The sequence below is a fragment of the Topomyia yanbarensis genome, chromosome 3, assembly GCF_030247195.1.
Source record: "Topomyia yanbarensis strain Yona2022 chromosome 3, ASM3024719v1, whole genome shotgun sequence".
NCBI lineage: Eukaryota > Metazoa > Arthropoda > Insecta > Diptera > Culicidae > Topomyia > Topomyia yanbarensis.
Genome location: NC_080672.1, coordinates 418,274,152 through 418,291,820, shown reverse-complemented (window position 1 = coordinate 418,291,820; position 17,669 = coordinate 418,274,152). Strand labels below are relative to the sequence as shown.

Genomic DNA, 17,669 nt, shown 5'->3' with positions numbered 1-17,669 from the left:
GTTTACTGATAATCTAACCTAGTTGGTCTTAATGAAAGGAATAGTCAATTTGAGTGAAACATCAACCGTTTTAAAATTGGTATAAAAACCCCTTGTTTATAATCAATTCGAAATGAGGTCGGAAAGTGAGTGCAGCTTCCAAAGCGACTTCAATATTGTACACTTGTAGCACACGCTCAAGATGCCGATCTCTAATGCAGTAGTCGTAGATCATTAATAAACAGTGTAAATAAGAGTGGGTCCAAAGTACTACCTTGAGAAACACCCGAGTTGTTCGAAAATGGGGCAGCGAACACGCATCCAATTTTTACTACAATCTCTCATATACGATTTTAGCTACCGAATCAGATAAAAAAACACTCCTATTAACTTCAACCGATCCAAAAGTATTGCGTGGTCAACTCTGTCAAATGCTGATTTCAAGTTGGTATATACCGTGTCGATCTGAGCACCATCGTCCATATTGCGTAAGCAGAATGAAACGAACTGAGCGAGATTGATGGAGGTTGATCTTTTTGGGGGTGAAACCATGTCGATCAGGAAAAATGTAGCTTTGGCAGGATGTAGAGAGCACATCGTTCATTATGATCTTAAAAGCTTTGGATAATTTCCTTTTTTGAACACAGACAACATAACTGATCTTTTCCAGATGGAAGGATAACAAGGGACCATAGGGCAGTCTACTTTCTACTTCTGCCCAAGTCAGACGTACAATCGAACCAACTGAACAAAAACTAGCAACCTCTCGATCTAGTGTGCATTGTCTCTTGAGCTTGAGCTTGAGCTTGTGCGACCACCCCTGGCTGCTACTCCGTTATCGATTAGGACTAGCTGAAATTGCACAGGGAATGAGTAGATAATTATGCTTGGGATTAGCGAAACATCCCAACAAACAATTTAGCTGAACAATGGCTTAAACAGTTCTTGTTCAGCTTATTCTCTCTGATCAAAGGCTTGTTCAACTTTTATTGTTTGTTGGGATCTTTCAATGTGCAACTCCTGGTAATCCTAAAGTGTTTCTGATCAATACCGGGCGCCGGCCAGGCCCGAACGTAGATCGCGGAAGGAAAGGGAAGGGAATGGTTAGTCCGATACTTGCCCTTGCTAGAGGCCGTATATACTACTGCGCACTCCACAAGTATCACAGGAGGAGGATATTTTTGTTAGGAAGAGTATAGAAGTTGGATCACTTCTTCTTTACCGACGCCAGAGAGGTGACTTCACTATCTGGACTAGATATCGATCCACCAATTTCATAGACCGGGGACCAACGGCTTTACTTCCCTTCCGAAGGAAGACGTGACCACAGATTTTTTCACCTCAGAAAAATCTCAATGACCTCGGCTGGAATTGAGCCCAGGCAAATTGGAATTGAGTGGCGGTCACGCTTACCACTCAACCACCGGCGCCGTCAAAACTAGCGACCTCTCGATCTAGTGTGCATTGTCTCGAGAACAAAGGAAACTTTTAATTTATTCTTGCCATCATGAGTAAAGTTGACGATAGATCTCTGCTCCGACCCAACGCAGCGGTCGTTGACTTTAAATTCTGTTCAATAAGATTGAGTTTTCGTGAAGTGGAATACCTGCTGAAGGTGAAGATGCAGCTTAAGCTCAAGAAGGTTATGTATCTTCAGTATCATCATCTTCGTAATATCGTACTCATATCATTCAACACGTTAGCACAAGCCGAACGTTTCGTTTTGCAGAACAACTTAAAGCACGTGGCTCAAAGTGATAAAGTTGGAATTAAGATTCCCGTGTATATAAAAAAAGACTATGTCGATGTAAAGTTACATGACCTATTACCACGTACCCCTCCTGATCTAATCGCAAAATACATGTCGCAATACGGCGAAGTAGAATCAGTTACACATGATACGTGGAGAAATTTCTTCCCGGGTACACCTAACGGTGTTCTTTTGGTGAGGATGCGGATCGAAAAACCTATCCCCTCCCACTTGACTATAAAATTTAAAATCCACGAAGCTACTATTAATCAAACTACGTTATGCACCCATGAGGGGCAAACTCCCACGTGCAAGTAATCAAACAGCACACCACGGACAACCTTACGCGGAAGATACAGAGGAGAATGCATCTCTACCGATTGTCAACGAATCCACGGTAAACCAACCCAAAAAAGAGTTTTCAATACCAATACCTGAACCACAAACGGTTGCCAAGAAGGTTGCAAGAAGCAGGAAAGAACATCTGGTCGCGAGCACCAAGGCACTTTTAACGATGATGACCTTGATGTGGAGAACAGGAGAGAATTAAATGGTCCCCATGACGCAGTAGGCGAGCCGCGAAAGAAGGTCTCCGCTCGCAATAAAAAGTTGCGCGTACTAGATCCAACAGACAATTAATAATATTTGTTTTTATTTTTATTTTTTACATATTGTAAACACATAAAAGATCCACGGCTCCGTTAAGCTACCGCTATGAGCCGTGTCAAATAAACGAAATAAAAAAAAGGGACCATGGGAGGAGGGGGAGCTTCAAAATATCTTACAAAAACTTATTTGAGCGAGAGGGAGGGTTTGTCATTTCTTACGTAATATCATATAACAGATAGGAAAAATGAAATCATTAAGAAAATTATTCCTTGCGGTGGAAAAGGAAACAATTTCTTATTTATGCCATGAACATATAGTATATCAAACCAAATGAGCACATATTATACATCATAGTCAAAGTGTGGCGAACCTCGAATTAAATAGTTTTGCAGTGGCAGGATATGATTGTTGCCAACGGATTAATTGTCGCTGTTAGAGTGCGTCTGAAAAGTTATGAAGTGTTGATATCTTTCGTATTGTTAGTCCAACATTCTTCTTTTCAAACGTTCGCTTCACAGATCTTCTAGGCCGAGTATTTTCAGAATGTGATCTGTATTTTGCTTCAAGGGTATTCTTAGATGGCCATGTCGGAGCTGCACGTACAATAAGCGCAGTTGCAACGCAGGATATATACACGTGTCAACCAGAAGAGACAATAAGTAATTTTCAATTCTACATCCTATTGAAGTTCCTTACAGGACATTCCATGTGAAGATTCCCTCTCGAGAGGAGTGGTTGTCTGGCTTTATGGAAAGACAACAACAAACACAAGTGGTCTGTTACACTGACGGTTCTCTGATGGAGGGACGTGCTGGTGCTGGTGTCTACTGTCGTGAAATGAGATTGGAACAATAACACTCACTAGGTAGATACTGTACTGTATTCCAAGCAGAAATATGTGCGGGGTGCAATCGGCCCTTCAACTGAGTTTGTCCGGCAGAGTTATAAACTTCTGCTCCGATAGTCAGGCTGCAATCAAGGCCCTTAGCTCAGACAAATCCCGGTCCAAGCTAGTGATCGCGTGCCGAACCCAAATCGAAGAACTAAGCATTGTCAACACTATCTACCTTATCTGGGTGCCCGGACATTGCGGTATTACTGGAAATGAATGGGCTGACGAATTGGCCAGGGCATGTTCAGCAATTGACTTCGTTGGTCCTGAGCCCGCGCTGTCAATTTCGACAAGTTGGATACGGGAAAAAATACGGTCCTGGGCTTCGTCCGAGCACCGCAATTATTGGAGAAATCTACAAACGTGTCGCCAAACAAAGGCGTTTCTAGAACAACCATGCCCAGTGGTTTCGAAAAATCTCTTACATTTTTCGAAGCTCCACTGCGGCGTGCTGACCAGGGCTTTAACCGGCCACTGCAAACTCAATTATCACATGGTAACTATTTAGCGCGCTGAGTCTTTTTCATGTGATCTTTGTGAATCCGACTACGGAACCTCATATCATCTGATATGCAACTGTCCAGCGGTAGCGCAATTGTGAGTTCGAGTCTTCAGCCGTCCTTATATAGACGAAACCATGTTTGGACGACTGAAACTCAGAGACATACTAAAGTTTCTTATCCAATGTAGTAAAGAGCTTTAGGCTTATTCGCAGGCAAGTTGAACTACTTGTGAGTTTAACTTACCTGTTGTTTATTTTTGTTTTGTGCTGTTATTTTTCCCAACCTTCCAATTCTACTTCTTTACACCTCCTTGTCCTTTCCTACCGCTCAGGAAATGATGATTACACACGGCAATCACAGGGAAATAGATTCAAAAGAATTGAAATATATTGAAGCAGATGGTTTGGACAAAATCGGAGTTTCTGAATGTCTCTCAAGCTCAACAGTTATTCTGAAATTTGTACTAGGCAGGATAAGGACGCAAATAAAAGTACTGCAGATGATTACAGTTAATTATTGCAATAAATTTTCTTATAAAGTCAAACCACGTCAAATGGGCCTCGAAAATGGATAGGGGACATGGAGTGGAAACATTTTGATTGTGATTGCATGATGGAGAAAAAATCGGTAAAAAAGTTTTTCTAACAATAACTTCGTACATGTTTTTTTAAATTTCATACTAATTGACATAAAAAATTGTAATTTTATTACAGAATATAATTCTAAGCACCATTTAAAATCAAAATGCATTTAACAAAAATCTACCAAAATGCGATAGTTTTCGAGATATTTTAAATTTTGCTACTTCAAAAACAATTAATTCGTGTAATTATGCTCTTTTTAAAAGTTATTCACATTACCCCATCAAAAAATCTCAAAAATTTAATGTTTATCGTTTTAAAGACGTAAAAGCAACCTTTTTAAAACAAAAGTTAAAATATCTCGAGAACTACTATATTTTAGAAATTGTTTGTTGAGAGCATTTCGATATAAAATGGCGTTTAGAATCTTATTCAAAAAGAAAATTGTATTTTTGACTGCAAATAGTAAGAATTATAAAAAAATGTCAAAAGTTGTTGTTAGGAAAGCTTTTTCATTGAAAGCTTCTCCAGGATCCAAATACACTAAAAAAGTTGCTTTTACGTCTTTAAAACGATAAACATTAAATTTTTGACATTTTTCGATGGGGTAACGCGAATAACTTTTAAAAAGAGCATAATTACACGAATTAATTGTTTTTGAAGTAGCAAAATTTCAAATATCTCGAAAACTATCGCATTTTGGAAGATTTTTGTTAAATGCATTTTGATTTTAAATGGTGCTTAGAATTATATTCTGTAATAAAATTACAATTTTGTATGTCTATTAGTATGAAATTTGAAAACATGTACGAAGTTATTGTTAGGAAAACTTTTTTACCGATTTTTTCTCCATCATGCAATCACATTCAAAATGTTTCTTTTCTCTTTAGTCTTTTGGTAACAAAATATAAAAAAATTAAAAAATGGGTTTTTTCGCAATTTAAATTTTTATCATAAATTTTCGTTTTTTTGAAAAATGACACAACATTTATTTCAGTGTATATTTTTTTCAGACAGAAGTATTCATTCCCTGTTATTTTTATTTTTTATTTGTTTTAATAGTAGTACTTTACATACATTTTTAATAAACAATTTAAAATATTTTCTTGGTCTCGGCATCACAAATAATAAAAAAATATATCAAATGACGCGGAAAACGTTCAATAATCTGTGAATATATTTTTGTCCTTTTGTTTCTGTGCAGAGATATAAAGTTTTTTTTCCAACATGCGACGCATTTCGATTATGCCCACGATAACGCACTAGCCACAGCCCACGCGAACTCGTCCAACGGGCATGTTCAAACTTGCGTTCAACACCTTGCGGTACCTAGTATTTAGCACGCGGTAACTTCTGTTGTATAGCAAATCGCAATTTCTATTGTTTAGAATGTCGCCAGTTCTATTATTAAAATTTAGTTTAACATGTGTTCATTAAAATTATTATCATAAATGAGTTGTAACGAGTACGATACATACACAGCATACAGGAGTTCTCGACGCGAAGTATTTCTCCATGCTGAAGACTGAATGGCTGACATGATTAAAATATGCCAGTCGCGCACGTAGTGTCGTGGGTATTGTCCTAGCTGTGTTAAGCGAATCTCTTGCACAGTGGACGGTTTGTTTCTTCGCAAATCGTGAGATTCAAATGATGGTCATGTCACTAATGCCCACTTCGGGGTTCGCTATAGGCGATTATAAGCCAACGTGTTTGGTATCTTTTAGTAGTTGTACAATAAGTGCCGGTGTTAAAATGTGTAATGCTCTGATCGACCATGGTTCGAGTACCCCATATTAATCTTCAGCATAGACGTACAGCAGCTATGAATCTATCCCACCTTTTTCAGGAAGCAAAAGCTTTCATAGCTTAAGAACCGTATTTCCGCGAAGGAATCTTCTATGTTCGAAAGCTACTTAACCCTGTCTTCGAAGCTTTCAACAAAAAGGCATAACAAATCCACGTGAAATGCCTCGTACATGTATACTTGCGAATAGTGCTATTAACGCATGTCTTATATCGGACCTCACAACTCGCGATATTTACGCTGTCACGGTAAACAGGGCAGACGGAACACTTTTTTTTTTTCCAGAGTGGGTAATAAGATTCGGAATGATTTCAGGCATGGCGTGTGTAAGTGGAAATCAAAATTCCCTGATAATAGCTGATGGCAATTTGAAAGCACCCTTTGTTAACGGTCTGTATGACCGACGGCTCAGCGAAAACGTGTTTGTTGATTACTGATACTACATGGAGCATTTGTACAGCTAAGTCCCAATTACTCCTTTCTTTTAAATTTCCATTCCCTGCGATAGAACCTTCTTTGGTGGGTACTACAGCCCACATGATAGTGTGGACCAGGCATTGTAATTCTCACTCACTCACTAGAGAAGAAGCTTATACGATGTTCAACTTTTCCGAGATAAGATGAGTCGCAAAATTCTCCGTCTCCAAAAATAGCGTGAGAATAATTTTCCCGATAAAATTTATTTAATTTTTTCCTTCTCGTAAAAATATACACTTCATTTCTAAGAAAAGCGACAAAGAATTACGATAAACTTGTTCTTTCGTGATTTGGAATAGCGGTAGCAAGACTGAGAGCGCAAAAAGTATACCGCGATAAACTCATTCGCTCATTCTACCGCGGATTTATTTCTCCGGAGCAATAATGCGCCGTATTTATCCGAAGAAGTTATGTGAGTGCCAATAACTTTTCGTGTGAAAATATGAGTTTTTATTGTCATAGTGGCAAATTATTCGGACTCATTTACTCATATGAGTGATAAATTCAATGCCTGGTGTGGACTAATGGGAAGGTAGCTCCGTCGACCAACATCTTTCCAGGCTTATTGGGCTTTGATGGCAAAAAAATCTTTTTCAATACAAACCATACCCATTTAATAAAACGGGCCCCCGGATCATCATCGAAATATCGCGTGTTTTATCTTAAAAAAGTCGGGCGTGTTCGAAGGAGTATTTTGTCTACGTGCCTGCCCGGGAAATAGAGATTAATGGTGTAGTATTCGAGAGGGGCGTTAATTACGAAATATGGGGTTGGCTCCTTCCAGTCGCTTTAGTCAGACAGTATGCAAGCAATTGCGTTCAGCCTTCCGCCAGATCTGTTCTTCCAAACTTTGTTTTTTTAACGGATCTGGTCTACCTGTTCGCCTTTTTGTGCCGCGCGTCGTTGCAAACAATGGGGTCATGGAGTTACCCATTGTAGAAACAAGGCACGGTGTGGAAAATGCGAAGAGAATTATGAAAAGTTTTGCTTTTGTGAAGAGACTTCTCAGGAATTGCCAACATATCCCACATATCTATTTATATCTATATCTATATCTATATCTATATCTATATCTATATCTATATCTATATCTATATCTATATCTATATCTATATCTATATCTATATCTATATCTATATCTATATCTATATCTATATCTATATCTATATCTATATCTATATCTATATATCTATCTATATATATAAAAGTCAAAGTTTGTATTATATTATTTATAGACTCCCAAACGGCTTAACTTATGTCCGTGAAAATTTATACACAGCAGGCATTTGTGATGGAGCGTGTTTGTGTGCTATTGGTTGGGGATTATCTGCTCGCCACTACGGAACAGATTGTATATTGCTCCTATTTTGCTGAAAATCGCAGCAACGCGCGATAGGTATTAGCTAGTATATATATATATATATATATATATATATATATATATATATATATATATATATATATATATATATATATATATATATATATATATATATATATATATATATATATATATATATATATATATATATATATATATATATATATATATATATATATATATATATATATATATATATATATATACGCTCAGGTTTTTTTTTACGCGGGGGATACGAGCCGCGTAAATGAAAACCGCGTAAATGAAAACCGCGTAAATTTCAAAATCCGCGTAAATGAAAACCGCGTAAATTTCAAAATCCGCGTAAATGAAAACCGCGTAAATTTCAAAATCCGCGTAAATGAAAACCGCGTAAATTTCAAAATCCGCGTAAATGAAAACCGCGTAAATTTCAAAATCCGCGTAAATGAAGACCACTTAAATTTAAGAATCCGCGATAAAGGGAACCTCATTGATGGATACCGCGTAAGTTCCAAAATCCGCGTAAATGAAAACCGCGTAAATTTCAAAAACCGCGTAAATGAAAACCGCGTAAATTTCAAAATCCGCGTAAATGAAAACCGCGTAAATTTCAAAATCCGCGTAAATGAAAACCGCGTAAATTTCAAAATCCGCGTAAAAAAAACCGCGTAAAAAAATACCGCGCAAAAAAAAACCGCGTAAAAAAAAACTTGAGTGTATATATATATATAGGGTAAAGTGCCTATTTTCACCATACTAAGCAGGGTGCCTCACTAATTCATTAATTTCTCGGCCTACTATCAATGGAATACGAAAAAATTGACATCAACACCATTGCTTCGTTGTTAAGAACCAATATAATAACACAAATGCGCTGAAAATAGTGAAATTCTCGTGTTTGAGCGCAACGAAAACTCGAATCGAGTGCCCCTATTGTTGCGCTACCATTTGACTCAATGCGTTGAACAAAGATGGCAGACACTGCTCTAACCAACGGCTTCAAATGGGTAGGGTGATAATAGAAACATGGCGACAATGGGCTCAACACCCTATATATATATATATATATATATATATATATATATATATATATATATATATATATATATATATATATATATATATATATATATATATATATATATATATATATATATATATATATATATATATATATATATATATATATATATATATATATATATATATATATATATATATATATATATATATATATATATATATATATATATATATATATATATATATATATATATATATATATATATATATATATATATATATATATATATATATATATATATATATATATATATATATATATATATATATATATATATATATATATATATATATATATATATATATATATATACAGGGTGTTCGGTTCATGGTTGAGAATTCCTCGGGGGGTGATAGACTGCCATATTTGGCGAAAAAAACTGTTCTACACATACCATCAAATCTCAACCGTTACAGAGTTATTGAACTTTTTGTATAAACAAACTTATTTGTCTTAAAATACCTCTAACTTTAAAAGTATACTTTGTATTTTAAATGTTTCAGTTCCATTCGAAAGGTGAGAAAATTTCCTATTGAATGGTATTCTCATATCTTTTAAGTAATTAGTTTTAATTACCTTTTAGCTGTAAAGTAGTAAAAAGCTTGAGATTTGAGGAGGTTTTTGCTAATTTTCCCGAAATAATGAAGTATGATTATAGCAATATCCATTATCCAAAAGTTGGGTTTTAGGACGATTTATAATTTGTTCTTGGACGTCATATTTCTATCTCTTCTCATTTCTTTGTAATTTCATTACTATACTTTTCCTGTAATCGACTTGCAAGTGCTTAAAAGACTCTAATCTAAAAAATATGCTTTATATCGTTATTTACAAGATTTCATTGGAAAGCTGAGAAAATGTCCTATCGGTGTATGTACAAATATCTTTTAGCTAAGTGTGCTAAATGATTGTTTACTAACGAAATAACTCAAAATTTGTGTTTTTGGAGAGTTTTTTAATTATTCTAATTATTAATCAACAAAATTTATCGTTACTATTGTTCATTTGATGCTCCTTAATGTACTCTATAACTTTTTATTAGACACTTTGTCTATATCTCTTTTCATTTTGCTGCTATTTAATAGTTAACACAGCATGAGCTCGCCACAAATGTAGTGGGTTCGAAATCGTTAGTTTTGCATATGAAAACGTGATAAAAACGATTTTGCGTCGAAACCAAAAGAGATAATTGAATGGAGTCAAAGAAAGAACTATAGAATTTGCTGAGATGCATTATTTCCATGATAATAATGGTGATGTTTATTATTTACTATTTTAAGAAAATTAACGAAAATGCTAATAATAGCACTAACTTCAAACTAATTTACTCTTAAAAGAATACTAAATTCACTTAACTGAAAGGTATTAATACATTTTTCACTGTAAAATTTTCCTGGCTTTCGAATAAAATGAAAAAAGTACAATAAGTGCTATAATTTTTCAATTAGAGTTGGTACTAGTGAAAATGAGATAAAAATATCCAAGTTGAATAACCAAAAAACATGAAAATAAGAAAAGGTAAGTGTATCATGTCAACGAACGAATTAAGAAGCTCATTAAGACTAACAATCTGAATTATTAAAATAATGAGGTTAACTATTAGGATTTTCAAGAAATGAACGAAAAATCGTTTAAAATTGTTTAATTTTCAATAAATTACTTTGAAAAGGCTACTTAAACTAATTAACTGAAACATGTGAGGGCATCACTCAATGCGAAATTTTCTCACCTTTCGAATGGAACTAAAACATTTAAAATTCAAAGTATACTTTTAAAGTTAGAGGTATTTTAAGACAAATAAGTTTTTTACACAAAAAGTTCAATAACTCTGTAACGGTTGAGATTTGGTGGTATGTGTGGAACAATTTTTTTCTCCAAATATGGCAGTCTATCACCCCCGAGAGATTCTTAACCATGAACCAAACACCCTATATATATATATATATATATATATATATATATATATATATATATATATATATATATATATATATATATATATATATATATATATATATATATATATATATATATATATATATATATATATATATATATATATATATATATATATATATATTATATTTATATATATGTAAAAGTCAATGTTTGTATCTATATGATTTATGGACTCCCAAACGGCTGAACCGATTGCCGTCAAAATTTATACTTAGTAGGCATGTGTTATGGAGCGTGTTTGTGTGCTATCGGTTGGGTATTAACTGCCCGCCAAATGGCGCTTCGGAACAAATCGTGTTTTCTTCGTATTTCGTTGAAAGTCGCAGAAACGCGCGATGGGTATTAGTTAGTAAATTATACGGGGAAAAACTGAAGCATTCGTTTGAGGAACGCTCCGAGAGAAAATGCTGAAAAGGGCTACAACATTAACGTTTTATTTGAGGGTACTTTAACTCTGTGGTCATTCGTCCCTGTCCCCATTGTGGGAACAACTTCTAATGTGCCTATAAATATTCGAAAGAGGAGAATAATTTCTCCTCCTATGCTTCCTCGTAAAGGCCTGAGAATGTCCCTTGATGGGTACTGTTACAAAACCGACGTAAGTGCGTCAGTCCTATTAATTTCCTAGGTTTTACACAATGCATATGCGTTATGCAAAACCTAGTAAACTTCCGACGTAGATCTTCCACAATTTTAACATAATTCGCCAGGGCCGAGAATACACTATGTAGGAGCGCTCTGGGGATCAAAACGTGCTATCATTTCAATCAGATTAGCCATTGTTCGATACCAGGCACTAAAGTCGTCGCTTTTCAAGTCCGAATCAAAGGCAAAAACTTATTAATATTGTTTTCATATAGATCGCACCTCGGCTGGTTCTAAAAGACTTCAACTCCCACGATATACTACGCGTACACTATATCCGAAACAGTCGAATTAAAGGTCACACGAAACAAGTATATTCGGCGCGAACAACCGTGGATGGTCTCCTACTCCGTGGTGGGCAGAGAGTGCACAGAATTGTAAGCGCATAAGTCTTGCAGGGACTTTCTGGATGTTGGATAGCCCGAATTTTTACGAATAGACGCGACGTTAGTAACGCAAATGGAAAACTTGGTGAAGCTGAAAAACGCGGTTATTGACACCGGTTCGTTGACGGATTAACGAGAAAAACAATATTTCGTCTGGTGGCTAGGGCCCACGTTGTGTACACGATTCAACCTTTGATTGGAATACACAGAACCAAGAATCCTTTTTCGGTGAACTGCATTCCTTGTGGATTCACATGCTAATGATAGACGTTTCGCGATGAAATGATAATACTGTATATAAACGTAATGATTGTTCTTTAAACGCACAAATTTATCTGACAGCAAAGATGCTCGCTTTAAGCATTGAAGTGCGTATATTACCGTAACATCAACAGATGATGAGAGCTATGCATAGCTTCTATGCTATTTATTATGACAGTAGCGGTGAGGGCGATCATAAAAGAGCCTGTGCTGCAAATAACGTCCCACAAATCTTATGGTTTTACATTTACATTTCAACCACTATGCCCACATCGTTAGGGGAGAGTGGGTACTCTTGATCCCAATTTTGTTTTTTACTCATAACTTGTGGCGTGCTATAAAACTTCAATTGTTACTTGGGAAATTTAGTTATCCCTTCTTTTTTGGCAATCTGATCTCAAGAGTTCCTAGTGGATCCAAGGTGGCCAGCTGGCGAATCTATTCATGATAGTGATCTTCCGTTTACCAAAAAGCTGCTAGTTTAATTTTTTCCCGGTTATTCTTGTCCACCCTCTCCTCACTATCCCTGATACGGTTTCTGCTACTGATGTTGGAATCAATGCCTCTTGTGTATGTTTTTTGTCTTTCTTATAAAAAGCCTACTAGTATTACTCCTTGTTTCAATTTTTAATCAAATATTTATTCTTGCTCAAAAAATATAAAACGTAGATCTAGTCAGTCTTTAACAATATTGCTTACTGCATTCTTTAGTCTGAATAAAATTGCGTTCATATTTTTTGTATATCGATCTGAAGTCCTTGTTTTAAGACTTAGATGTGTCAAAAAGTCGCCTTAGCATAAATATAACAAACGATTTCAAATTTAAAACAAATCCTAATTATTATCTCATATTTTCAAGAAATTTAAATTGCAAAGCAAAGAAAGTTGTATATGAATAAAATGTTTTGGGAGTTTCAGACGCATGCATTTTGCGTGCGAGACACATTCGTGATTAATCTCAGGTTTTGGTGTGTTCCAAACATTCGAGTGGGTAATTCCCACCTTGGTAATTTTCGAGTGGGTAGTACTACCCATACTACCCACGTATTTCGCCGACCCTGTTGATTACATTTATGTTGAAACTGCTGCGAGTAAGACTTTTCATAAAAGGATTGGTCCGATTTAAATATTTTTTTATTTATTTAGTAAACATATCGCTACATACATAACAATTTGGTTTTTACACGATTCAACCACATTTACTAAATAAAAAAGGAATTTTTCTTCGAAAATGTTAGGGACTATAATTTTCAATGGTAGTTTTATTGTATTTTTTTCGTTGTTATGTTTACATAGTGTTACTGATTAAAACTTCAATCGAAGTTGCCCAAAAACATTTATTTCGCAATGCCCTAGTGGCAATAGTGGAAACGCGTTTTCCGGTTTCAAATTATGATCTTTGGTATTTTATTACGAAGCTTATTGCTTTCATAGATTTTCACTGACTTCATTGGTAACAATCTATGAAACAGATTTGACAGAAAGCTGTGTAATCCTCCGACAGCGAAGCGGAAAATTCCTCTGCTATATAGACAAAACGCTAGACTTATTGGGGTAATTTACTGTAACTTCCATTTTATCAGTGCTAACATGATTCTCCCTCTGTATCACGAATGACGGGTATTTTTTTGTATTTGTCATATTATGGCAAAGAACATTCGGTGCTCTGTTTTGACCTTGCCTCTGAAATAGATGATGGATTTGATTTTTTCTGTCGTTTCATTATCATTTAAGATACTTTTTTCTGTTCTTAGAAAAAACAACATCTGTTGCTCATTTCAGGAGGACCTGTAATTTTCGTCGTAGCGTGGGCCATCACCAAGTCACTGTATTCATCCGATGCGCCCCCAGAGATTCCGGTTAAAGTAAGTACACAACAATTTAGGTTTAACGTTTGTGTCTAAAATAGAAGCAGACACCCACTTGAAATTTTGATTTTTCTTTCGCGAACAGCTTGAAATCGAATGCTCTTGGATGCGAGAATCTCACATTGACTGGATAATCCAGGGGCCAACCTGTGCGGTGTTAATCATAAATCTCATATTTCTGCTTCGAATTATGTGGGTGAGTAGAGTCATCAACAATCTAACATGTGTTTCGAATTCGATTTGACTTTAATTTCCGCTATGTAAGCTAATCGGCTAACTCACTCCGATCCTGCATCTTCTTCAATTGCGGTACAAGCAAAACACGAAATCGAATCATGTGAGCCGGTACAATTGAAGAAAGCTGCTTTTTCCTGCTCTAATCGAATTTTGTAACCCTTTATCCTCCTCCAAGTGCATGATCACATCGTACTCTAACTTGACTCTCCTTTTTCGTTCTCTAGGTTCTCATCACAAAGCTCCGGTCGGCCAACACGGTGGAAACGAGGCAATACCGAAAGGCATCCAAGGCACTGCTGGTACTTATCCCGCTGCTGGGCATCACCTATCTTATCGTGATTTACGGACCGAACGAGGGTGTCGGTAGCCACATCTTTGCGGTATCGAGAGCTGCCCTGCTAAGCACACAGGTGAGCAATGGGGTGAAAATGTTTTGCCGGTGTTCGTTCGTCCGTCCGTCCACCGTGGGGGAAGCGGTTTTGAGGAGGAATGCTTTATCTATTGCTATTTCTCTCTCTCGATTTAGTTAAGGGAATAACGAGGGAATGGAAATGTCCAATACACAGCTGCCTGGGAATCCAATTTCCGGTTAGCTTGATCAGATGCCCTTGGTTCGGGGTTTGAAAGATTCATGGCTGGTATTTTGCGCAGAAGGAAACAATGTTCGATTGGTAGAATTTTGTGGTTCTATTTTGGTTACATTGTCCAAAGGCCTGAAGGTACAAACCGATAAATCTATGGACACAGTATCAAAGTGTGATTGTTGATAATTTTTCATTTCGATTCCATTGTAGAGTTTGAATTCATTTGGCAGAGCTGAGATGAATGGTTCTAAAATGCGATATCTTTGTTCACGTCGTTCTTGCTATGCAATAACAAGATAACAGCAGCGTCTTATAACCCAAGACCATAGCTCAGTTATCTTTCTCCACCGATTCGAAAGAATTCTAAAAGTATTTCACACAAAACCGAATGAGGTAATAAGTGGCCCACTAGCTTTTGTGGTACACCGAATCCTCAAATTACGAAGTCGAAGCAAAATTTTAAACTGAAGCAATTTTCATATATCTGATCTTGTCGCGTGTTGGCAGAAAAAAAATGATATTTGTTTACTATGCTATATTTTGTTTACTAATCCGCATCATAGAATTTTGAACAGTCATAACTATTTTAAGATGCATTCTAGCTTTACTTTTCCTTCGACAAAGTCGTTAGGCACTTCCTTTGCTATACTTATAAGTTACATTTACATACATCAGGCTGGACTGTGGTCACTAGAAATAGAAATGCAAAAAGTTGCTTTTCCCATATTAATTTCCATACAAACTTCAAATGCAATGCGGGATATCAGGCCTCATCCAATCTACCACAAATTTTGCCGAATTATTCGGGAACCCAAAACGAACTTTGCTATGAAAAAATAACGCTTATGTCCCACACTAGTATGTATGTCAATTCAACTCACACAATGTTCTGAGAGATCGCAGAGCATGAGCATTAGAGTGGGACATGGTTATATGAAAATAAAAAAAATTGGCTCCGAGTAACTTTTTGGGACCCATTTAGCTCCCAGAACAACCCTGCAAATTTTTAGCTTGATCGGTGAAACTATATTTTCGCGCCCACAGTTTAAAGTTTACAAGGGGTTTCTTATGGGAAAATTGTCTTTTGCAAATTAATTCTTCCAAGAGTCGCCCGTTATCTCCTAAAAATAATTAGATATCTGATTTTTATAGGAAATTTGTCAAGGAAACAAAGTCTGCAAAACGATCTGATGCTTGTGGAAAAAGTTCTTAAGCAAAAACCGATTGATGTCCTGAAGATTGATGAAAATTTCACTTTTCATAGCATCACTGCTTCTGACGGTCTCTCCCTTCGTGTTCGTGTCAACTGTCACGACTTACATCTATCCTGATATCTCTCTATCCATTTCAAAGTGTTGTCATAAGATCTTTAACTAATCTGAAATATTTGTTAATGGCCCAGCTAATTTGATATTGTGACGTAATTGTGTAGGTTTAGGAAGACAAAGCTATTTTTGTCAGCCGTTTCCCTATAAATAGTTTTTTTTTCCATTTTTATGTAGAGCAGAATCACTCACGGAAACAAGCTTAATAAATATTAAATATTTGTAGTCCTGGCGAAATTTGCAAAATATTTGTATTATGAGAAACTATAAATAATTTACGTTCAAACCCTGCTTTTCCCTGAAGATTCCTTCGAAACGTTGCACTATGAAAAGTCATGTGACCAAAAGTTGAAAACTACAAACTACTACAATTGAAAACTTAATTTAATTCAATTCTATACCGAGCGTTTATATCTGCTATAATTAAAGAAATCTTTGGTTATCTCAACATGGATGATATGGATAATAGAGTTTTTGAAAAAAGACAGTCTTCGAGCGTTTTTGGAACTATTCGTATCTGCATTGAATTTTGAATGTAACATATGTTTAAATATGTCAATTGAAAACTAAGAATACCTGTTTTGGGATGATATTAATGAAACAGGATATTCATTGTATTGGAATGATCTTTTATGGAAAATAACGGATCAAAGTCCGGAAATATCCGTAAATTATACGCTTCGTTTGAGTAATCAGTATTGTATACGTAATTTAGCGAGGTTAGTTTATGCATTGCACAGATAGTTGATCTGGCAAAATTTTGGCATACACATTACTGAGTAGTAACAAATGACAATGTTTTGTACTGTAATTCCAAAGGTATCAATTTCATGATCAATGTGACTAAAAATACTATATTTGCACAAAATAAGACTAATTATTTTAAGAATGTTCATGTTTCGAAAGCAGTTTATCTGTCCAGGAACACTTTCAATGGCCACTTGCTTTTCGAAGAATTTAAATGCTTATTCTGGTAGTTCGAATCATTCCTTTTCATGGTATTGGTTTATATGAAACTCATTAACCTATATTTCCAGAAATGGAATTCCAAACAAAACAATTTGCAAGCTATAAGGTTGACTGGAAAAAAGAATGCACAGTAATCGACAGAATGTATGGCTTTCGTGCTATCGACAATTATATAGTCGCCAACATAGCCAAGACATTTCATGTTCCTTTCTATTTACTTCAATGCAAATGAATAGTATTTACAGGTATTACTATACCTGAACCGTATTCTCGCTATTGATCTCTTTTTAAGGGGCTCGAAAGCACATTTGACCTTATCTCAATTTACTATTTCCAACTACGCGTTAAAATACTGGACTTAACAAATTTTATTCATTACAAAAATCTGTG

At 35.6% G+C, this 17,669-nt stretch overlaps 1 protein-coding gene across 2 annotated transcripts in view; it reads left to right on the top strand.

The window, feature by feature from the left end:
• The window catches only part of LOC131689575 (diuretic hormone receptor-like), a 112,559-nt gene that overhangs the window by 84,540 nt on the left and 10,350 nt on the right, over window positions 1-17,669 (top strand). For both annotated transcript variants that reach the window (XM_058974766.1, XM_058974765.1), the window contains exons 7-9: window positions 14,079-14,161; window positions 14,250-14,360; window positions 14,626-14,811. In XM_058974766.1, coding sequence (XP_058830749.1) covers window positions 14,079-14,161; window positions 14,250-14,360; window positions 14,626-14,811 — 380 coding nt within the window. The remainder of the gene's footprint in view (window positions 1-14,078; window positions 14,162-14,249; window positions 14,361-14,625; window positions 14,812-17,669) is intronic.